The sequence below is a fragment of the Balaenoptera physalus genome (assembly GCF_965194825.1).
Source record: "Balaenoptera physalus genome assembly, chromosome: 13".
Taxonomy (NCBI): domain Eukaryota; kingdom Metazoa; phylum Chordata; class Mammalia; order Artiodactyla; family Balaenopteridae; genus Balaenoptera; species Balaenoptera physalus.
The window spans coordinates 81,300,157-81,320,110 of NC_138892.1; the positions used below are offsets into that span (position 1 = coordinate 81,300,157).

General features: G+C 41.0%; 1 protein-coding gene and 1 pseudogene across 11 annotated transcripts in view; both read right to left on the reverse strand.

The window, feature by feature from the left end:
* Positions 1 to 3,112, reverse strand: part of FGD4 (FYVE, RhoGEF and PH domain containing 4) — a 219,791-nt gene extending 216,679 nt beyond the window's left edge. For 9 of the 10 annotated variants that reach the window (XM_082419699.1, XM_082419698.1, XM_082419701.1 and 6 more), the window contains exon 1: positions 2,342 to 2,756. In XM_082419699.1, the coding sequence (XP_082275825.1) occupies positions 2,342 to 2,618 (277 nt within the window). In that variant the 5' untranslated portion in view covers positions 2,619 to 2,756. Of the gene's footprint in view, positions 1 to 2,341 lie in introns of all 10 variants that reach the window. The other variant, XM_082419702.1, reaches the window with a different exon arrangement.
* Positions 3,079 to 7,847, reverse strand: LOC309640676 (uroporphyrinogen-III synthase pseudogene; annotated as a pseudogene). Its single transcript has one exon. The product of its transcript is annotated as a uroporphyrinogen-III synthase pseudogene (transcript).
* Between the last annotated feature and the right edge of the window lie 12,107 nt (positions 7,848 to 19,954).

Sequence of the window (19,954 nt, forward strand, 5' to 3'; positions counted from 1 at the left end):
GTTATCTCCATTGTCCAGATGAAGAAATTGAGATATTAAGAGACTTGATTCAATTCATAAAACCGGTAGTATAAGGACTTGAACTTGGGCACTATATGACCCCAAAGCCTATGTCTTAATTTAATTACCTCACCTAGATGAGGACATTGCCATTCAGATATATATGGAGGATGTGGTTGGTAGACTTTTTTTCTTTGTCTTTCCCTTTCTTTCTTTTTTTTTTGTTTTGAGAAAAAGCAGAGAACTCTAAAAATAACGGATTTCACAGTCACGGAATATAACACAACACCACTAAACTGAATTCTTAGTTTTTGTTCCTTCTTCAAGAGGGAAGGTAACACTTCAATTATGAGTAACATCCACTATACATGTAATGGGTCTAAATGTTGTAGTTTCCATATATAAATACTTTTCTAGGTACTAGAGAGTAAATTGGCACTTCTTGGGAATTTAAACCTGGTTTACTTTTTGATGAGGGGAGGATCCTACTTATATAATGATAAACAGTTGGATGAAACTTAATAGGCAGGCAGATTAGATTCAAAGAAGGAAGCAATTTCTAAAATGTTTTTACCTCACCAAATTGAATGGGGTGAGGTCACTCAACAGTGTCAGACTACTTTTCAAAACATTAGGTCACTCTCCAACAGATACTATAGATTACATCATGGTAAAGAGGAACAATCATACCTAGGAAGATCCAGTAATTAATTTTCAACCCTGAAAATAATGGCAACAAGAACTTTGAGTTCTTTTAAACAATACTGAGACACCCTAACAGATTAGAAAAGTTATTGCTAGGTTCTCCATCTTGTTAAAAAAAAAAAAGAAAGTGTTCTGGATTTTCTCTGTAGAAAAAAGAGAATAGAAAAGGAAAAAGGACTCTTCCATAAGCACAGCTGCCATGCAGAAATGATTTATACTGCTCACTCCTACTTCTAGGAGGCAATTCATCTTTTGCTCACCTACTCAAAGAGTTTGAAACTAAGCACGAGATTTTCAGTAAAATAATGATGTAAAGAAATTGGATCCCTTTACCCTCCAACTGAAAACTGCTGATGATTAAGAAATCGAGTAGCTCAAACAATTAAAAAATTCATAAATAAGTAACTTCAAAACAAAATAACGAATTTTCACTTAAAAGGAAGAAAACACCCTTCTACTCATTTTAGAGTGAATCTGGAAGAGATTTTAGAGATTATTTCACCAGAGTCTTCATTTCGAAGATGAGGAAATTGAGACCTAAAGCATTGTGATTCGATTACTTGTTTATATATTTTCTCACATCACTATTTCTGCCCTTAACTAATGTGGCTATAAATTTGTAATTCATCACCCACCATGCTTTTCTGTCCTATGAGTAAGTACTACAGCTTCAGGACGGAACAGAGAACAATTTTAAAGCTCCAAGACTTCACAGTTAAACCATCATAACAGCTTTGCTTAATAAGAATAAAATGAGCGTAAGTGAATAAAAGCATTTGTATTTCTGCTACTCAAATAAGGTTTCTGCCTCATAACTGGTCTATATACAAGCCATCTCTGCTTATGGCACAATAGGAGCTCAAAAGCCGCGGGCGGGGGTTAAAGAAAAGTTTTGCAGTTCAAGAAAAAAAATCCCTAATGTGTTCTACGTAGCTTCAAGCCCGCCTAGGGAGAACAGAATGCCTTTAAAGAGCGAAGGAGAAGTTGTGGGATGCAACAGATCATTTTGAGGATTTCTTCCAAGACTAAGAGTCGATGGAGAATTCAGAATTCAAAATACCGCATTACTGATATCTTAATTTATCAACACAAAACCACAATAAAAATTGAATTTCTTGATAGTAGGAACATGTTTCCTTCTGAGAGACCTGAAGCTTTTCACACTCAAGCGTCTTTTTCAAAAGGGAAAACCGGAGGACTCAGGATTGCTGGTCCGAGGTCACTCAACAGGTAGGCGGCCGGGCCAGGACGAACATCAGCCTCCCGCATTTACTGTACTAGTCCTTCACAAGGTCTGCCGAAAGCAACTTAGCGAAAAACCTTAAACTTCAGTATCTAGAAAACAGGTTATTAATTCCTAATCAAACTTAAAAAAAAGAGTTATCCTTTACTTCCGGAATTCCCTGGTAAGTGACCTCCAGGACTGATAAGTTCAGCCTCAGGCGCGCTCCCGCCAAGGACCTTTGGGGGAAGGGACAAAATAGGTAAAGTGGGTGGGCGGCCCGGCGCAGCCCTCTGGGAAGGTTTCCGAGCTGGCTCCCACCGCTGCGGCGGACGGGGCGCACCTGCAGGGCGCTCGGCGGTCCATCACCTGCGACAACACCCCCGCCCACCCCTTACCTCCTCAGGCGCTTACCTGGGGCGTCTGCGGGGGCCTGGCCCCTGAACGTGGCCTTCTCGGCCCATTGCAGGTGCGACGAGGGCCGACTCCACGGCCGGGGGGTCCCAGGCGGCAGGTAGGAGGGGTTGGACTTCCGCCGTATCGCCAGCCGTCTGAAGCTGTAGTCGCCCTCGCCACTCATTTTGCTGCGTTCGCTCGCGGCTCGGCACCCTCGCCCGCCCTCGTCCGGCCGCAAGCGCGCGCTCGGCGGGCTCCTGAGGGGCGACCGGACCCCCGGGGGCGTTGCTTGCATGCCCAGGCTCGGCGCGACTCGACGGAGACAACTTCGGGGCTGCTCGGCGCCGGCGCCCTTCTGCTCCGGCGTCTCCTCTGCAAGCGCTTCCTCGTCCCTTCCTCCCGGGACTCCCAGGGCCGCGCCGTGAGTTTGGCTCCGACTCCCTGTGCGGCAGCCGCCACGCCCGGGTCTCTGCGGCTCGCGCTCTCACCTGACGCCGCCACTGCAGCGGCTGACTTGGGCTGCCACCACCCTCTCCTCTCTGGACCAATCGCCAGCCAGCCCCCGAGAGCGCCGAGAGTTCGGCCTGTGGTCGCCACTGCCGCTGCCGCAGCCGCCGCCGCCGCCGCGTCCTGATCCCGCTGGGGCAGCAGCCCAGCACGCTCGCGCGGTGCCGCCGGGAGCGTGCGCGCGGTGCCGCCGGGAGCGTTCCGGGCAGCTCCTCCCCTCCCCCCTCCTCTCCCCTCCCCCTCTCCTCCCCTGCCTCTTCCCTCTCTCCTCCCCCATCCCCAGCGAGCCCTGGCTCGCCCTCGGGTCTCGACCGGAACCACGAAGGCGAGGGCGCTCACCTGCGGACGCATACCTGGAGTGCGCCGAAGGTCAGCCACGCTCACCCGTGGGCCACGCCCTGGACTCGGGGAGAAAGAAGAGATCATTACAGCTACTCTGGACTCTGTACAGGGCCTGCCATTCTCGCAGAGCCACACGGCAAGGGTTACACGTATGTCGCAAGCTGCTTCTGAGCCCTTGATAATGATCTTACCAGTGAGGTATTTCAGATAAGGAAACCAAGGTGCGGAACCTACAGAGTCACACAATACTGCAGAGCTAGAATGCTTACCCGAGACTCTGCCCCAAAGTCTGTCCTTATCTCACTGAACTAAAAAATCTTGCCAGGACCTTCGAGCAACAGAAAGATGAAGAGGTGCGTGGAAGTAAAAGAGAAAGTGGGGCTGACCGTCCACAGGTTAACTGCAGAGCATCAGCCCCTCCATCACCACTAACACTTTCGGGACTTCATTAGTAATGCACTTTAGAGTCCTTTAATTTGTCAAGTCATTTTTTTTTTTTAACTTAAGCTAAATACTAAGTTGAAAAAAATTTTAAATTGGTTTGCTTACCTGCATTTTAAAACTCATTGCTCTGATAATGAAGAGGCTGTGTTCCAAAACCACAGAGGTAGGAGGGGAAAGAGCAGCGTTCCGAGTATCCCAGCTCAAGCAGAAAGAACTCCCCAGCCATCACTCCCACCTTAGAAGCCACCTCACATTTTTTCAGATGGACTTTCACCCAGGTAACGTCTTCTCCAGCTCCCTGAAGTGTATCCCATAACCCAGTCCTCCTCAAGAAACCTTTCAGAAGGCAGTTCAACTGTCTCAGTCTCCTTGGCTGTTACTCCAATAAATATACCCCTTAGGAGAAGGGACTACCCCCATAATTTCTAATGCATCCATTCAGACCTTGTTAAAAGGAGCTTTTGCTCCCTTTGAATTTCTTATCCCTTTATCACTGTATTGTACCTAATTATTGTTTCTCTGTAATTGTGGTGTTATCTACTATGCTATATAGTATCAAATAATTTAAACAAGTGGTTTCAAATATAAATTAATAATGAAAGGGGTTTTACCTCCATATGCATAAGCTAACTATAATTTAAGTGCAGGTTTTTGACATAATTTATTTGGTTCAATAAAAAGGTGGTGTTGCAATCAAAAACACCATACTAGCAACCTAGCTCAGAGCTATCTATTTTTAAGTAAGAAGATGATGCCAATCTTCTCTTTTAGAGAACTGGTTACTCATGAAACTTAAAGGTACCCCCCCACTGCCCCCTCTCCCTACTATCTCAGTAGATGCTTACTCTTTCTGTAGAGAACTGCAGTAAACATACGTGTATGGGGCAAAAAGGTATCTTACCCCAAGTATTCGCAGCAGCAGTTTAATGCTTCCTCATTTGGATATTTTGACTTGTTTACATTATACGTATTTCTATTTCTTTCATGGCTCAAGTTGTTCACATTACCTAATTTAATGTTAGTTCACATCAGTAGATGTCTGTATTTTCAGACATCATCTGACATTTCTCTCTCAATGTTATGATGCTTAATATTTTCTGATAGAAACCATTTCTAAGGGACTTTGCATTTGATAACTGTGTTTTTGCAACACTAAATGAATGGATCAACAGAACTTTATTTGATCTCAATTTACCATAGGTTAGAGTAGAACAAATTTTTTGGGTATCATCTTATACATATAGTCCTTATATACTATTTTATTTGCTTATATAGCTAATGGAAAGTTTGGTAGTAATTCACTTAACACATATTGAATGAGAACTGTGCTGGGTCCTGAAATACAGAGATGCATGCAATACACAGGTGCTTATACTCCATGTCTCTGTGACTGAAACAATGCTGAATGCTGACTAAATCAGGTATCATTTTCCTTGGGCACACAAGGAGACATTTAAACCTTCCCTTGCAGTTAGGTGAAGCCATGTAACTGGATTCTTCAAAATTTTGTGGGCAGAAGTAATATGTGTCACCTCCAGGCCTGGCTTTTGCACCCTGGCCATAAAACTCTACTCCTCTTTTCCAACTGCCAGTTAGAATGCAGAGGGGCCAGTGGAAAGACCTGAGCCCTAGACCATGTGGAGCCACTGTATGGAGAGGAGCTGGCAGTCCAGAATCACCCCTTTCCTATGAATTAACATACAAGATCAGACTAGCAAAATGCATAGGAAGGCTATGAACTAATTCATATTCCTTAAATTTTGTCTTTATATTTTCCAGTGTAGCAAAAATTATATACATTGATATGTCTTTTTATTCTAATTAAAATGTTTTAAACAAACATTCAATTTAATTTTAACAACATAACCAGTCTCAGATTGATCTAGTCCCTAATAAATAAGATAAAACCAGAAAAGAATACTCAGGAGAAAAATTATGAATCAATAAACTGCTTCAACTGCTGACAGAGCATCACTTCCAAAACTAGAATTTAAGAGAAATCAAAGGGCTTCCCTGGTGGCGCAGTGGTTAAGAATCCGCCTGCCAGTGTAGGGGACACGGGTTCAAACCCTGGTCCGGGAAGATCCCACATGCTGTGGAGCAGTTAAGCCCACGCGCCACAACTACTGAGCCTGCGCTCTAGAGCCTGCGAGCCACAACTACTGAGCCTGTGTGCCACAACTACTGAAGCCCGAGTGCCTAGAGCTCGTGCTCTGCAACAAGAGAAACCACCGCATTGAGAAGCCCATGCACCGCAATGAAGAGTAGCCCCTGCTCGCCGCAACTAGAGAAAGCCTGCATGCAGCATCGAAGACCCAATGCAGCCAAAAATAAATAAATTAAAAATATATTTATATATAAAAAGAGAAATCAACACTTTGCAGCAGATTCACTCATTTTAATCTCACTAGAGAAAGAAAAAATTTCTCGTGCTTTAAAATAGTGTTATTTCCTCAGTAAATGAATTATAAATTTATTAATTATTTACTTTGATGCTGTCACTGGGTAGGAATTTATATATCATTAAAGTAGTAAAGGCCACTATAAGGCATGAATTACGCTGACTTTATGTAGTAGTATTAGGGGCTGACAAACTTTTGACTTAAAGAAGAACCCACAACATGAGTGTTAAGAGTTTTAAGTTTTATTCAGGGTCTTGCTGAGGCCTATAGCCAGGAGCAGCCTCTCAGCAGCGCTGAAGAAACTGCTCTGAAGAGGTAGAGAAGGAGTCAGCCAGAATTTTTTGCCTAGGAAATACGTGTAGTCATGCATACATCCTGGCAAAAGATTACTACTACAGTAGTCACAGTGAACAGATATCTTTTTTTTTTTTTTAATGTATGGCTGATTCACTCTATTGTACAGCAGAAACCAACACAACAATGTAAAGCAATTATACTCCAATAAAGATGTTTAAAAAAAAAAAGAAAGAAAGAAACTCCCTGAGATTGGGAACCAGCAAACAGCAGACATAATTTCAGGAGAAGCAGTTTGGTCACAAGATGACTTTTCCCTGTGAGCCTTTTATTCCCTCTGAAATCGTCTGGTCACAGGAGAGAGGGCGTCTGGAGAGCTCCGCTCTCGGACTCACCACCACGGCCCTGGCCGGGCCAACGGAGCCTGCCTGCAGGGCTGGACCCAGGCTGCGGACAGTGTCCCGGAGCAGTGCCCCGGACAGCCCAGTGCTGATGCCCGTGCTCCGTCCCTGGGCACCGACCGGAGTGAGCGTGCCAGTCAGGGTGGAGGGAGGGGCCGGCAGTGTCTATACAACTGAGACAGTCCTGACCCCCCAGGGGTGCTGTGAGCTGCACCTTAATCTGGTCAATGTTGTCACCAGATAACCTTGAATATGCTTGAGACTGTGTGTCAGGCCAGAGGGAATGAAAAACGTGATGCTGGCTGGAATGCCCTGCTGGGAATAGTAGCTGTTGAGGTTCCCCTGGATTCCTGGGTGTGGGATCGTCTGGTAGACGGTTAAGCTCTCCACGGGAATCCCTCTGTCCTTGAGCATTTTCAGCAGGATTTCTCTTTTGAGGGTTCCACAGGGAAACAGAAGAGGCAGTGCTGATGACTCCCTAGAACAAATGCACTCTGCAAGCTTTTCTGCATTTCCACAGTTTTCTCCTTCTGTATGCAGGCCAATTTTATTCACCAGAGAAGCAGTAGCATTTCCCACCACATACACTGACCTAGCATTCCATTTTTCTTTCAGAGACTTTCTCCAGACTTTGGTTTTATTGTCTTTCTCCAAACACAGCTCCACTGCTTCCACTGCTCTGGGACTGGTGAAAATGAGGGCCCCGTAACCTTCAGGGTGAGACAGCTTCTCCGAAAAACTGGGAAGAGACAAAAACTCAAATGATAAAACAGGGATCAAAGTGGCTTCGAGTCCATATAATCCTAACTCCCTGATGTAGGGATCCTGGCCACAGTCGTCCTCCTCAGGGTCTTTCAGTAAAAGAACCTTCATTATTACCTGGCAGTCTTTACAAGGTGCTCGTCTGGCTGGTGAGGCACTCGGCAGGCGCCCAGTCGGGGGCGGAATCTCACGGTTCCCACCAGCAGGCAGCGAGGCTGCGGGAGCGACCAGCCGGGAGGGTGGCCCCCTCACCGCGTGGCCGGCGCTGCCATGGCGATGGCTCTCCCGGGCCCCAAGCACCAGCACTTGCGCCGGGGGTCGCAGAGCCCCAGCCGCGCTCAGCTGGAGCTCACGCATGCGCACCGACACCCCGGACAGATAAGATTACTACTACAGTAGTCACAGTGAACAGGTATCTTAAGTTAATGATTTTAGGACTTTTCTATGTATGGGAAGATGCAAGAATCTGGGGTAATTTAAATTCTTCCTGAGATATACATCTAACTATCTAAGGGCCTGTTTAGCCAAAGAACAGAGTGCCTTATCCTGTTTTTTCATCCTGAATACATCTCAAGGTGTACTGTCAGTGGGCAACTGCAGTGGGTTGTGACTTAACCCTTGTATAACTGGTTGGTGAACGATGCTTTTTGTTTTTTGTTTTTTGTTTTTGTTGTTCACAATACAGAAGATAACCTCCAGAAGACCTAATTGACGAAGATGATACATTTATTTTAACAAACTTAGTAAATAGTATGATATTTTGAGTTGGTACAAATTGAGATTCCAATTGTTTTTATGTATATATAAAGTGCATAATTTATAACATGTTAATTTAATTTCTGTCTATATTTTGACCAGGTATTGCATATATTAATGACCTTTGTAAGGAAGTATATATACACACCTCTTAGAAGATTTGCACAAATTTGAGGTGTCACCTGAAAGTGTCATGGTACAAGTTTGGCCTTGTACTTAAATTGAAAACTATTGCTTCTTAAAGGGAAGTGATCAGCCAATATCTTTTTTAAATCATTTGGAAACTGGAAAGAAAGCAGTTACTTTCTAAAAAACACAGTACGTGGCATAATGGAGCCTAGAGTTCCATGAGATTAGGAGAGAGGCACCCAACTTGAACCTGGCCTACCAGGAGAAGTTTCCTAAAGGACTTGAAATTAAAAGAGACCTGAAAGTGAGGAGTTGGCCTGGTGGAGGAGATAAATAGTTACCCTAGTGTAAGAAGCAGGACACACAGGAAGAAAGGCAGAAGGGGCGGGGTTCAGGGGAGAGACAGAGAGACAAAGTTGCACTTACAGGGCATGGGAAGAGAGAAATGAAGCTGGAGAAAAAGTAGGGTCAGATCATAAGAACCATGTATGTCATGGTAAAGAGTTAGGACTTTAAACGAAATAATACCATTTGCAGCAACATGGATGCAATGAGAGATTATCATACTAAGTGAAGTAAGTCAGAAGGAGAAAGACAAATACCATATGATATCACTTATATGTGGAATCTAAAATATGACACAAATGAACCTATCGATAAAGCAGAAACAGTCTCACAGACATAGAGAACAGACTTGTGATTGCCAAGGGGCAGGGGGAGGGGAGGGATGGACTGGGAGTTTGGGTTAGTAGAAGCAAACTATTACATATAGAATGGATGGACAACAAGGTCCTACTGTATAGCACAGGGAACTATATTCACTGTCCCAGGATAAACCATAATGAAAAAGAATATAAAAAATATAACTGAGTCACTTTGCTGTACAGCAGGAATTAACACAACATTGTAAATCAACTACACTTCATTAAAAAAAAAAAAAAAGAGTTAGGACTTTATTCTGATGCCAGGGGAATGATTTTTAACTTTTAAGCAAGAAGTGATGTTATCAGATTTGCATTTTAGCAATCACTTTAGCTGTCCACATCCCTCATTTTTAGCCCATTAGATAAAAAAATACTGATCAATACTGAAATGCTTCATTTCAAATGATATACCACCTCCAAGACTGAATGAATGAATGAATGAAATATTGGGGAAATTTACTTAAATCTGGCACATATAGGAAGTTTTAAAACTGCTACCTACATCATGGGTTTGGTTTTGTTTTGTTTTGTTTAATTTAGTTTTCGTTGTAGTGGTTTGGTTATGATTTGTTAAACATCTCATACATAAATGCTGCTGAATTATCACTGGTTGCCAGGAAAATTAGAGCGTGGAATAACAGAATGCAATTCTATACTACTACATTCCTCTTTCCTGACCAGGAAACACAACTCTAAGATTCTGAATACTCAAGCTTTCCATATGTTATTGACTATTTTGGTAGATTAAATTGCATAACAGAATGCAGTTCTATACTACTACACTTCTCTTTCCTGATCAGGAAACACAACTCTAAGATTCTGAATACTCAAGCTTTCCGTATGTTATTGACTATTTTGGTAGTTTAAATAGCAGTAGGTATTGATGTACATGCTTTCCAAAGACTAGTGCTATGAAACAGTAACCCATGAAGTGGGCAGGTCCAGAATATAAAGATAAATTTATTAGTTCCAGGAGCTACATCCCATAAAATGCTTGGTTTTTTTTCAAGGAAATACAGAAATGCAGTCATTCCTCTGACAAATATTTGCTAATATCACATTTGCACCCATTAGTAATGTTATTAATATCACATTTATACCTGTTGCTCTGTTTCTGTATCTTTCTAAATACATTCTAAGATTTTTGTTTTAATTCCACATTATACTGGAATCTCTTTGGAGACATTTTAAATGCATTTAAACCCACCATGCAGATATCTACAATGCACAAACTCAATGATCATGAGGTATTTAAAGTAGTCAAGGGACTTCACTGGTGGCGCAGTGGTTGAAAATCCGCCTGCCAATGCAGGGGACACAGGTTCGTTCCCTGGTCTGGGAAGATCCCACATGCCGTGGAGCAACTGAGCCCGTGAGCCACAACTACTGAAGTCCACACGCCTCAATGAGAAGCCTGTGCACTGCAGCTAGAGAAAGCTGGCGTGCAGCAACGAAGACCCAATGCAGCCAAAAAAATAATAAAGAGTAATAATAATAAAGTAGCCAAACTCTTAGAAACAGAAAGTAGGATGGTGGTTGCCAGGTGTTGGGAGGGGTGGTTGCCAGGTGTTGGGAGAGGTGGAAAGGGGACCGATTGTTCAATGGGTATAGAGCTTTGGTTTTGCAAGAGGAAAAATCTCTAGAGTCTGTTGTGCAATAACGTGCAGAGAGTTAACACTACTGTACTGTACACTTAAGATGGTAAATTTCATGCTATGTATTTTTACCATTATTGCAAAAAAAACCCTCAATGACCAAGTTTACAACACATGCACAATGATATATTTTATCAGGAGCTATTTGGTTTTCAGCAATTATATGATGCCATTGATTATAAGATGCAACCCAATTTTGGAGATGTTAAAAAGTAAAAAAAAGAAAAATGTGTCTTAAGATGGATGAAATGTGGTATACATATATTTGTGTATAAATACCTTTTTTTGCACTTTTATAAATTAAAATAACATTCTGGTAGACTTCTAAAGCTTCCTATATGTGCCTGATTTAAATAAATTTCCTTCATCAAAATTTATTTATTTATTTTTATTTATTTACTTATTGCTGGAAGAGGTATATTCTTTGAGCTGAAATATTCCAGGATTGATCAAGAGTGAATTAGTGATGGAGTATATAAAGGAGTCAGAAAATTTATTACAGAGTTACAGAAGCCCCATATCTCATCCAATAAAGTGTGTTTTTTTCCTACTTGGTTTTATACACCTTAAATACATCACTTCAAAAATTAATTACAAATTAAAAGAATGTGACAAGCACTCTTGGCTACCTACTCAACTGCCATCCCCACTTTTCCTTGTTAACAAAACCCAGTTTCAATAAATGTTGGCATCAATGTGGTCAGACAAGTTGTGCTTCTTCATAGAAAAACTGGATGAGGTCAGGCGATCATGGTGATCTTATTTTCTTTGCCAGCTGTTGATTTAGGGGAGCATATGATCTGGTTCTGGGTCTAGAGCGGAAATATGCTGTGGGTTTCTGGGAAGGATTTTCTTCCTCAATAGGAGAAGAACTTATTAAAAGGAACCCACTCCATACCACCTTCTCCTTACCCTCCTGCTTTTAGATGTGGTTTTGTAAAGATACAGACATAAGTTCTGAACTGCTGTAGCCATCTCGTGACCAAGAGGGAAGATGATACCGATCTACTGAGGGTGGCAGAACAGAATGATGGAAAGAGTCCTGGGCATTGCTATGTTTAATACGCTACTGAATCAACCCTGAAACTTCCTGCCTCTTGAATCCTTGATAAGTGACAAGATAAACTGTCCTAATTGTTAAGCCACTGTTAGTCAGGCTTTTTTGTTACCTGTAGCCAAAAGCAAACATACAAACCTTCAAGTTGCAAACTTTCAAAGATGCGAACGTGTGTTCGAATGTCGAATCACGTTAGTTCACGTGTCTGGCATATATTGTCACGTGCGTGCATCCTCAAGTGGTTGTGCTTTTGTGTACTTTACTATACGGTACTGTATAGAGTACAGTAGTACAGTATCTTTATTTCAAGCCCAGAATGTCCAAAAACAGTGGTGATGTAGCTGGCACTGAGAAGAAGCACCAAGATATAACGATGGAAACAAAAGTGAAAATAATTGAGAGAGTGGAGTGAGGCAAAAACATGGTAGACGTTGCTCATTATAACATGAATCGTTCAACCATCAGCACGATTCTGAAGAAGAAGGACAAGATCATGGAACATGTGAAGTCTTCTGTGCCTTGTCAACAATAATATCGAAGAAGAGTGGAAAAGTGATGGAGGAGATGGAGAAACTTCTCAGTGTGTGGATACAGATCAGCATCAGCGTCGATTCCTGCTCAACTTAATGCTGATTAATGAGAAAGCTAAAAGACTTTATGAAGACTTGAAGAAGAAACAGGGGAAAGAATCAGAGGGTGCATCGTTTAATGCCAGCCATGGCTGGTTTCATTGGTTCAAGGCTAGAGCCAACCTTCACAATGTAAAAGTAAGTGGAGAGGCAGTGACTGCAGATACGGTAGCTGCCTGGGAATTTCCTGAAATGCTTCGAGAAATTATTGATGAAGGAACATACTGTACTAATGAAGACCTGATGGAATTGGAGGCCCAGAGAAAGGACGAAGAGAGACAAGAGGAAGAAGAAGTAACTGAAGAACCAAAGAGATTCACGACACAGGAAATGGCAAGGGAATTTTCTTTATTTGAGGAGGCACTGTTAGTTTTTGAGGCACAGGACCTGAAGGTAGAACGGTACACGAAGGCTGCAGCAGCCATTCAGAATGCAATCCGGTGCTACCGTGTCATCTATGACGAGAAAAAAAAGAGCTACTACCCAGACATAACTGGATCGTTTTCTCAAGAGGATAGATAGAATTGAACCCAGCAAGGAACCAGAACCTGTGCCAGCAACGTCAGGCGTGAGTGAAATTGCAGCTTGCCCTCCATCTCCTATTGCTGACGATCCTTCAGCTCTACCATCTCCCACCTCCCATCCCTCCTCCAGTCAGTAACTCTTCTTGCCTGTTCACTCGATAACAGCCCCTGTATGCCAGCTGTTGTACTGTACTTCTGTACTTTTCAAGGTACTGTACTGTAAGATAAAAAATATTTTCTTTATTTTTGTGTTTGTTTTTTATGTATTATTTGTGTGAAAAGTATTATAAACCTATTACAGTACAGTATTTTATAGCCGATTGTGTTAGTTGGGTACCTAGGCTAACTTTGTTGGACTTATGAACAAATTGGACTTACAAATGTGCTTTCAGAAGGGAACCCTTTCGTATGTAGGGGACTTTCTGTACAGATACAGGAAAAATGGTTTATCCAAATTTTAAGAAAAACTCCTGAGAGACTTCCCTGGTGGTCCAGTGGTAAAGACTCCACACTTTCTTTTTGCTTTTTTTTTTTTTGAATTTTTGAATTTTATTATTTTTACTTTTTGTACAGCATGTTCTTATTAGTTATCTATTTTGTACATATTAGTGTATATATGTCAATCCCAATCTCCCAATTCATCCCACCACCACCACCACCCGCCACCACTTTCCCCACTTGGTGTCCATACGTTTGTTCTCTGCATCTGTGTCTCTATTTCTGCCCTGCAAACCGGTTCATCTGTACCACTTTCCTAGGTTCCAAATATATGCATTAATATATGATATTTGTTTTTCTCTTTCTGACTTACTTCACTCTCTGTATGACAGTCTCTAGATCCATCCATGTCTCTACAAATGACCCAATTCCTTTCCTTTTTATGGCTGAGTAATATTCCATTGTATATATGTACCACTCTTCTTTATCCATTCGTCTGTCGATGGGCATTTAGGTTGCTTCCATGACCTGGCTATTGTAAACAGTGCTGTAATGAACATTGGGGTGCATGTGTCTTTTTGAATTATGGTTTTCTCTGGGTATATGGCCAGTAGTGGGATTGCTGGCTCATATGGTAATTCTATTTTTAGTTTTTTAAGGAACCTCCATACTGTTCTCCATAGTGGCTGTATCAATTTACATTCCCACCAACAGTGCAAAAGGGTTCCCTTTTCTCCACACCCTCTCCAGCATTTGTTGTTTGTAGATTTTCTGATGATGCCCATTCTAACTGGTGTGAGGTGATACCTCATTGTAGTTTTGATTTGCATTTCTCTAATAATTAGTGATGTTGAGCAGCTTTTCATGTGCTTCTTGGCCATCTGTATGTCTTCTTTGGAGAAATGTCTATTTATGTCTTCAGCCCATTTCTTGATTGGGTTTTTTTTTTTTTAATATTGAGCTGCATGAGCTGTTTATATATTTTGGAGATTAATCCTTTGTCCGTTGGTTCGTTTGCAAATATTTTCTCCCATTCTGGGGGTTGTCTTTTTGTCTTGTTTGTAATTTCCTTTGCTTTGTGAAAGCTTTGAAGTTTCATTAGGTCCCATTTGTTTATTTTTGTTTTTATTTCCATTACTTTAAGAGGTGGATCAAAAAAGATCTTGCTGTGGTTTATGTCAAAGAGTGTTCTTCCTATGTTTTCCTCTAAGAGTTTAATAGTGTCCAGTCTTACATTTAGGTCTCTAATCCATTTTGAGTTTATTTTTGTGTATGGTGTTAGGGAGTGTTCTAATTTCATTCTTTTACATGTAGCTGTCCAGTTTTCCCAGCACCACTTATTGAAGAGGCTGTCTTTTCTCCACTGTATATCCTTGCCTCTTTTGTCATAGATTAGTTGACCACAGGTACGTGGGTTTATCTCTGGGCTTTCTATCCTGTTCCATTGATCTATATTTCTGTTTTTGTGCCAGTACCATATTGTCTTGATTACTGTAGCTTTGTAGTATAGTCTGAATTCAAGGAGTCTGATTCCTCCAGCTCTGTTATTTTCCCCTCAAGACTGCTTTGGCTATTCGGGGTCTTTTGTGTCTCTGTACAAATTTTAAGATTTTTTTGTTCTAGTTCTGTAAAAAATGCCACTGGTAATTTGATAGGGATTGCATTGAATCTGTAGATTGCTTTGGGTAGTATAGTCACTTTCACAATAGTGATTCTTCCAATCCAAGAACATGGTATATTTCTCCATCTGTTTGTGTCATCTTTGATATCTTTCATCTGGCTCTTATAGTTTTCTAAGTACAGATCTTTTACCTCCTTATGTAGGTTTATTCCTAGGTATTTTATTCTTTTTGTTGCAGTGGTTAATGGGATTGTTTCCTTAATCTCTCTTTCTGACCTTTCGTTGTTAATGTATAGGAATGCAAGAGATTACTGTGCATTAATTTTGTATCCTGAAACTTTACCAAATTCATTGATTAGCTCTAGTAGTTTTCTGGTGGCATCTTTAGGATTCTCTATGTATAGTATCATGTCATCTGCAAACAGTGACAGTTTAACTTCTTCTTTTCCAATTTGTATTCCTTTTATTTCTTTCTCTTCCCTAATTGCTGTGGCTAGGACTTCCAAAACTATGTTGAATAATAGTGGCAAGAGTGGACATCCTTGTCTTGTTCCTGATCTTAGAGGAAATGCTTTCATTTTTTCGCCATTTAGATTGATGTTTGCTGTGGGTTTGTCATATAGGGCCTTTATTATGTTGAGGTAGGTTCCCTCTATGCCCACTTTCTGGAGAGCTTTTATCATAAATAGGTGTTGAATTTTGTCAAAAGCTATTTCTGCATCTATTGAGATGATCATATGGTATTTCTTCTTCAATTTGTTAATATAGTGTATCACATTGATTGATTTGCATATATTGAAGAATCCTTGCATCCCTGGGATAAATCCCGCTTGATCATGGTGTATGATCCTTTTAATGTGTTGTTGGATTCTGTTTGCTAGTATTTTGTTGAGGATTTTTGCATCTATATTCATCAGTGATATTGCTCTGTAATTTTCTTTTTTTGTAGTATCCTTGTCTGGTTTTGGTATCAGGGTGATGGTGGCCTCATAGAATGAGTTTGGGAGTGTTCCTTCCTCTGCAATTTTTTGGAAGAGTTTGAGAAGGATGGGTGTTAGCTCTTCTCTAAATGTTTGATAGAATTCACCTGTGAAGCCATCTGGTCCTGGACTTTTGTTTGTTGGAAGATTTTTAATCACAGTTTCAATTTCATTACTTATGATTGGTCTGTTCATATTTTCTATTTCTTCCTGGTTCTGTCTTGGCAGGTTATACCTTTCTATAAACTTGTCCATTTCTTCCAGGTTGTCCATTTTATTGGCATAGAGTTGCTTGTAGTAGTCTCTTATGATGCTTTGTATTTCTGCGGTGTGTGTTGTAACTTCTCCTTTTTTCATTTCTAATTTTATTGATTTGAGTTCTCTCCCTCTTTTTCTGGATGAATCTGGCTAATGGTTTATCAATTTTATTTTCTCAAAGAACCAGCTTTTAGTTTTATTGATCTTTGCTATTGTTTTCTTTGTTTCTATTTCGTTTATTTCTGCTCTGATCTTTATGATTTCTTTCCTTCTGCTAACTTTGGGTTTTGTTTGTTCTTCTTTCTCTGGTTCGTTTAGATGTAAGGTTAGATTGTTTACTTGAGATTTTTCTTGTTTCTTGATGTAGGCTTGTATTGCTATAAACTTCCCTCTTATAACTCCTTTTACTGCATCCCATAGGTTTTGGATCGTCGTGTTTTCATTGTCATTTGTCTCTAGGTATTTTTTGATTTCCTCTGATTTCTTCAGTGATCTCTTTGTTATTTAGAAACGTATTGTTTGGCTCCATGTGTTTGTGTTTTTTACGTTTTTTTCCCTGTAATTGATTTCTTTTTTTTTTATAAATTTATTTATTTATTTATATTTATTTTTGGCTGTGTTGGGTCTTCGTTTCTGTGCAAGGGCTTTCTCCACTGGCAACGAGCAGGGGCCACTCTTCTTCATGGTGCATGGACCTCTCACCATCGTGGCCTCTCCCGTTGTGGAGCACAGGCTCCAGACACGCAGGCTCAGTAGTTGTGGCTCACGGGCTTAGTCGCTCCTTGGCACGTGGGATCTTCCCAGACCAGGGCTCGAACCCGTGTCCCCTGCATTGGCAGGCAGATTCTTAACCACTGCACGACCAGGGAGGCCCCATGTAATTGATTTCTAATCTCATAGCATTGTGGTCAGAAAAGAGTCTTGATACGATTTCAATTTTCTTAAATTTACTGAGACTTGATTTGTGAACCAAGATGTGATCTATCTTGGAGAATGTTCCGTGTGCACTTGAGAAGAAAGTGTAATCTGCTGTTTTTGAATGGAATGTCCTATAAATATCAATTAAATCTATCTGGTCTATTGTGTCATTTAAAGCTTCTGTTTCCTTAGTAATTTTCTGTTTGGATGATCTGTCCATTGGTGTAAGTGAGGTGTTAAAGTCCCCCACTATTATTGTGTTACTGTCAATTTCCTTTTTTATAGCTGTTAGCAGTTGCCTTATGTATTGAGGTGCTCCTATGTTGGGTGCATATATATTTTTAATTGTTATATCTTCTTCTTAGATTGATCCCTTGATCATTATGTAGTGTCCTTCCTTGTCTCTTGTAACTTTCTTTATTTTAAAGTCTATTTTATCTGATATGAGTATAGCTGCTCCAGCTTTCTTTTGATTTCCATTTGCATGGAATATCTTTTTCCATCCCCTCACTTTCAGTCTGTATGTGTCCCTAGATCTGAAGTGGGTCTCTTGTAGACAGCATATATATGGGTCCTGTTTTTGTATCCATTCAGCAAGCCTGTGTCTTTTGGTTGGAGCATTTAATCCATTCACGTTTAAGGTAATTATCGATATGTATGTTCCTATGACCATTTTCTTAATTGTTTTGGGTTTGTTTTTGTAGGTCCTTTTCTTCTCTTGTATTTCCCACTTAGAGAAGTTCCTTTAGCATTTGTTGTAGAGCTGGTCTGGTGGCACTGAATTCTCTTAGCTTTTGCTTGCTTGTTAAGCTTTTGATTTCTCCATCGAATCTGAATGAGATCCTTGCCTGGTAGAGTAATCTTGGTTGTAGGTTCTTCCCTTTCATCACTTTAAGTATATCATGCCACTCCCTTCTGGCTTGTAGAGTTTCTGCTGAGAAATCAGCTGTTAACCTTATGAGAGTTCCCTTGTATGTTATTTGTCATTTTTCCCTTGCTGCTTTCAATACTTTTTCTTTGTCTTTAATTTTTGCCAGTTTGATTACTATGTATCTCGGCATGTTTCTCCTTGGGTTGATCCTGCCTGGGACTCTCTGTGCTTCCTGGACTTGGGTGGCTATTTCCTTTCCCATGTTAAGAAAGTTTTCAACTATAATCTCTTCAAATATTTTCTCTGATCCTTCCTCTCTCTCTTCTTCTTCTGGGACCCCTATAATGTGAATGTTGTTGCGTTTAATGTTGTCCCAGAGGTCTCTTAGGCTGTCTTCATTTCTTTTTATTCTTTTTTCTTTATTCTCTTCTGCAGCTGTGAATTCCACCATTCTGTCTTCCAGGTCACTTATCCGTTCTTCTGCCTCAGTTATTCTGCTATTGATTCTTTCTAGTGTATGTGTCATTTCAGTTATTGCATTGTTCATCTCTGTTTGTTAGTTCTTTAATCCTTCTAGGTCTTTGTTCTTTAATTCTTCTAGGTCTTTGTTAAATATTTCTTGCATCTTCTTGATCTTTGCCTCCATTCTTTTTCCGAGGTCCTGGATCATCTTCAATATCATTATTCTGAATTCTTTTTCTGGAAGGTTGCCTACCTCCACTTCACTTTTAGTTGTTTTTCTGGGGTTTTATCTTGTTCCTTCATCTGGTACAAAGTCCTCTGCCTTTTCATTTTGTCTATCTCTCTGTGAATGTGATTTTCCTTCTGTAGGCTGCAGAATTGTAGTTCTTCTTGCTTCTTCTGTTCTTTTTCCTTAATTAACCATTTTATTTAATTTTTTGTTGTTGTTTATTTTTGGCTGTGTTGGGTCTTCATTGCTGCATGTGGGTTTTCTCTAGCTGCAGCGAGCAGGGGCTACTCTTCGTTGTGGTGCACAGGCTCCTCATTGAGTTGGCTTCTCTTGTTGCAGAGCATGGGCTCTTGGCGCACAGGCTTCCATAGTTGTAGCACGCAGACTCAGTAGTTGTGGCACATGGGCCCAAGATTGCGCAGGTTTCAGTAGCTGTGGTGCATTGGCTTAGCTGCTCCGTGGCATATGGGATCTTCTCGGACCAGGGATCGAACCTGTGTCCCCTGCATAGGCAGACAGAGTCTCAACCACAGTGCCATCAGGGAAGTCCCCAAGACTAGTGCAGGGGGCATGGGTTCAACCCCTGGTCTGGGAACTAAGATCCCACATGCCACATGGCAAGCAGCCAAAAAAAAAAAAGCACTTGATGTTGTAACATTGCAAAGCCGTACATTTAATGTTTTTATTATTATTGCTTGGAAAGCTTTTATTTCAGGATTTATGCATATCTCTTTGTTGTTGTTTTTGTTTTTAAACTTTTTATTTTATATTGGAATATAGCTGATTAGGAATGTTGTGATAGTTCCACCTTTGTTGTTTTTGAATGAGATCATCTAGATAAGAGGTCAGTGAACTGTGACCTGTGGGCCAAACCCAGCCCACAGCCTGTTATTTTTGTATGGCCCATGAACTAACAATGGTGTTTTTTTTGTAGTATTTTTTTTGGCCCCACTGCACAGCCTGTAGGATCTTAGTTCCCCCACCAGGGATCGAACCCATGCCCCCTGCTGTGGAAGCGCAGAGTCTTAACCACTGGACTGCCAGGGATGTCCCCTAACAATAGGTTTTAATTTTTTAAATGGTTGGGGAAAAATCAAAAGAAGAATATTTCATAATATATAGAAATTGTGTAAAACACTAATTTCTATGTCCAAAAATAAAGTTTCATTGAAGCCCAGCCAACAGTTCATGGCTGCTTTTATATTACAGCAACAGAGTTGAGTAGTTTAGACAGAGACCAGATGAACA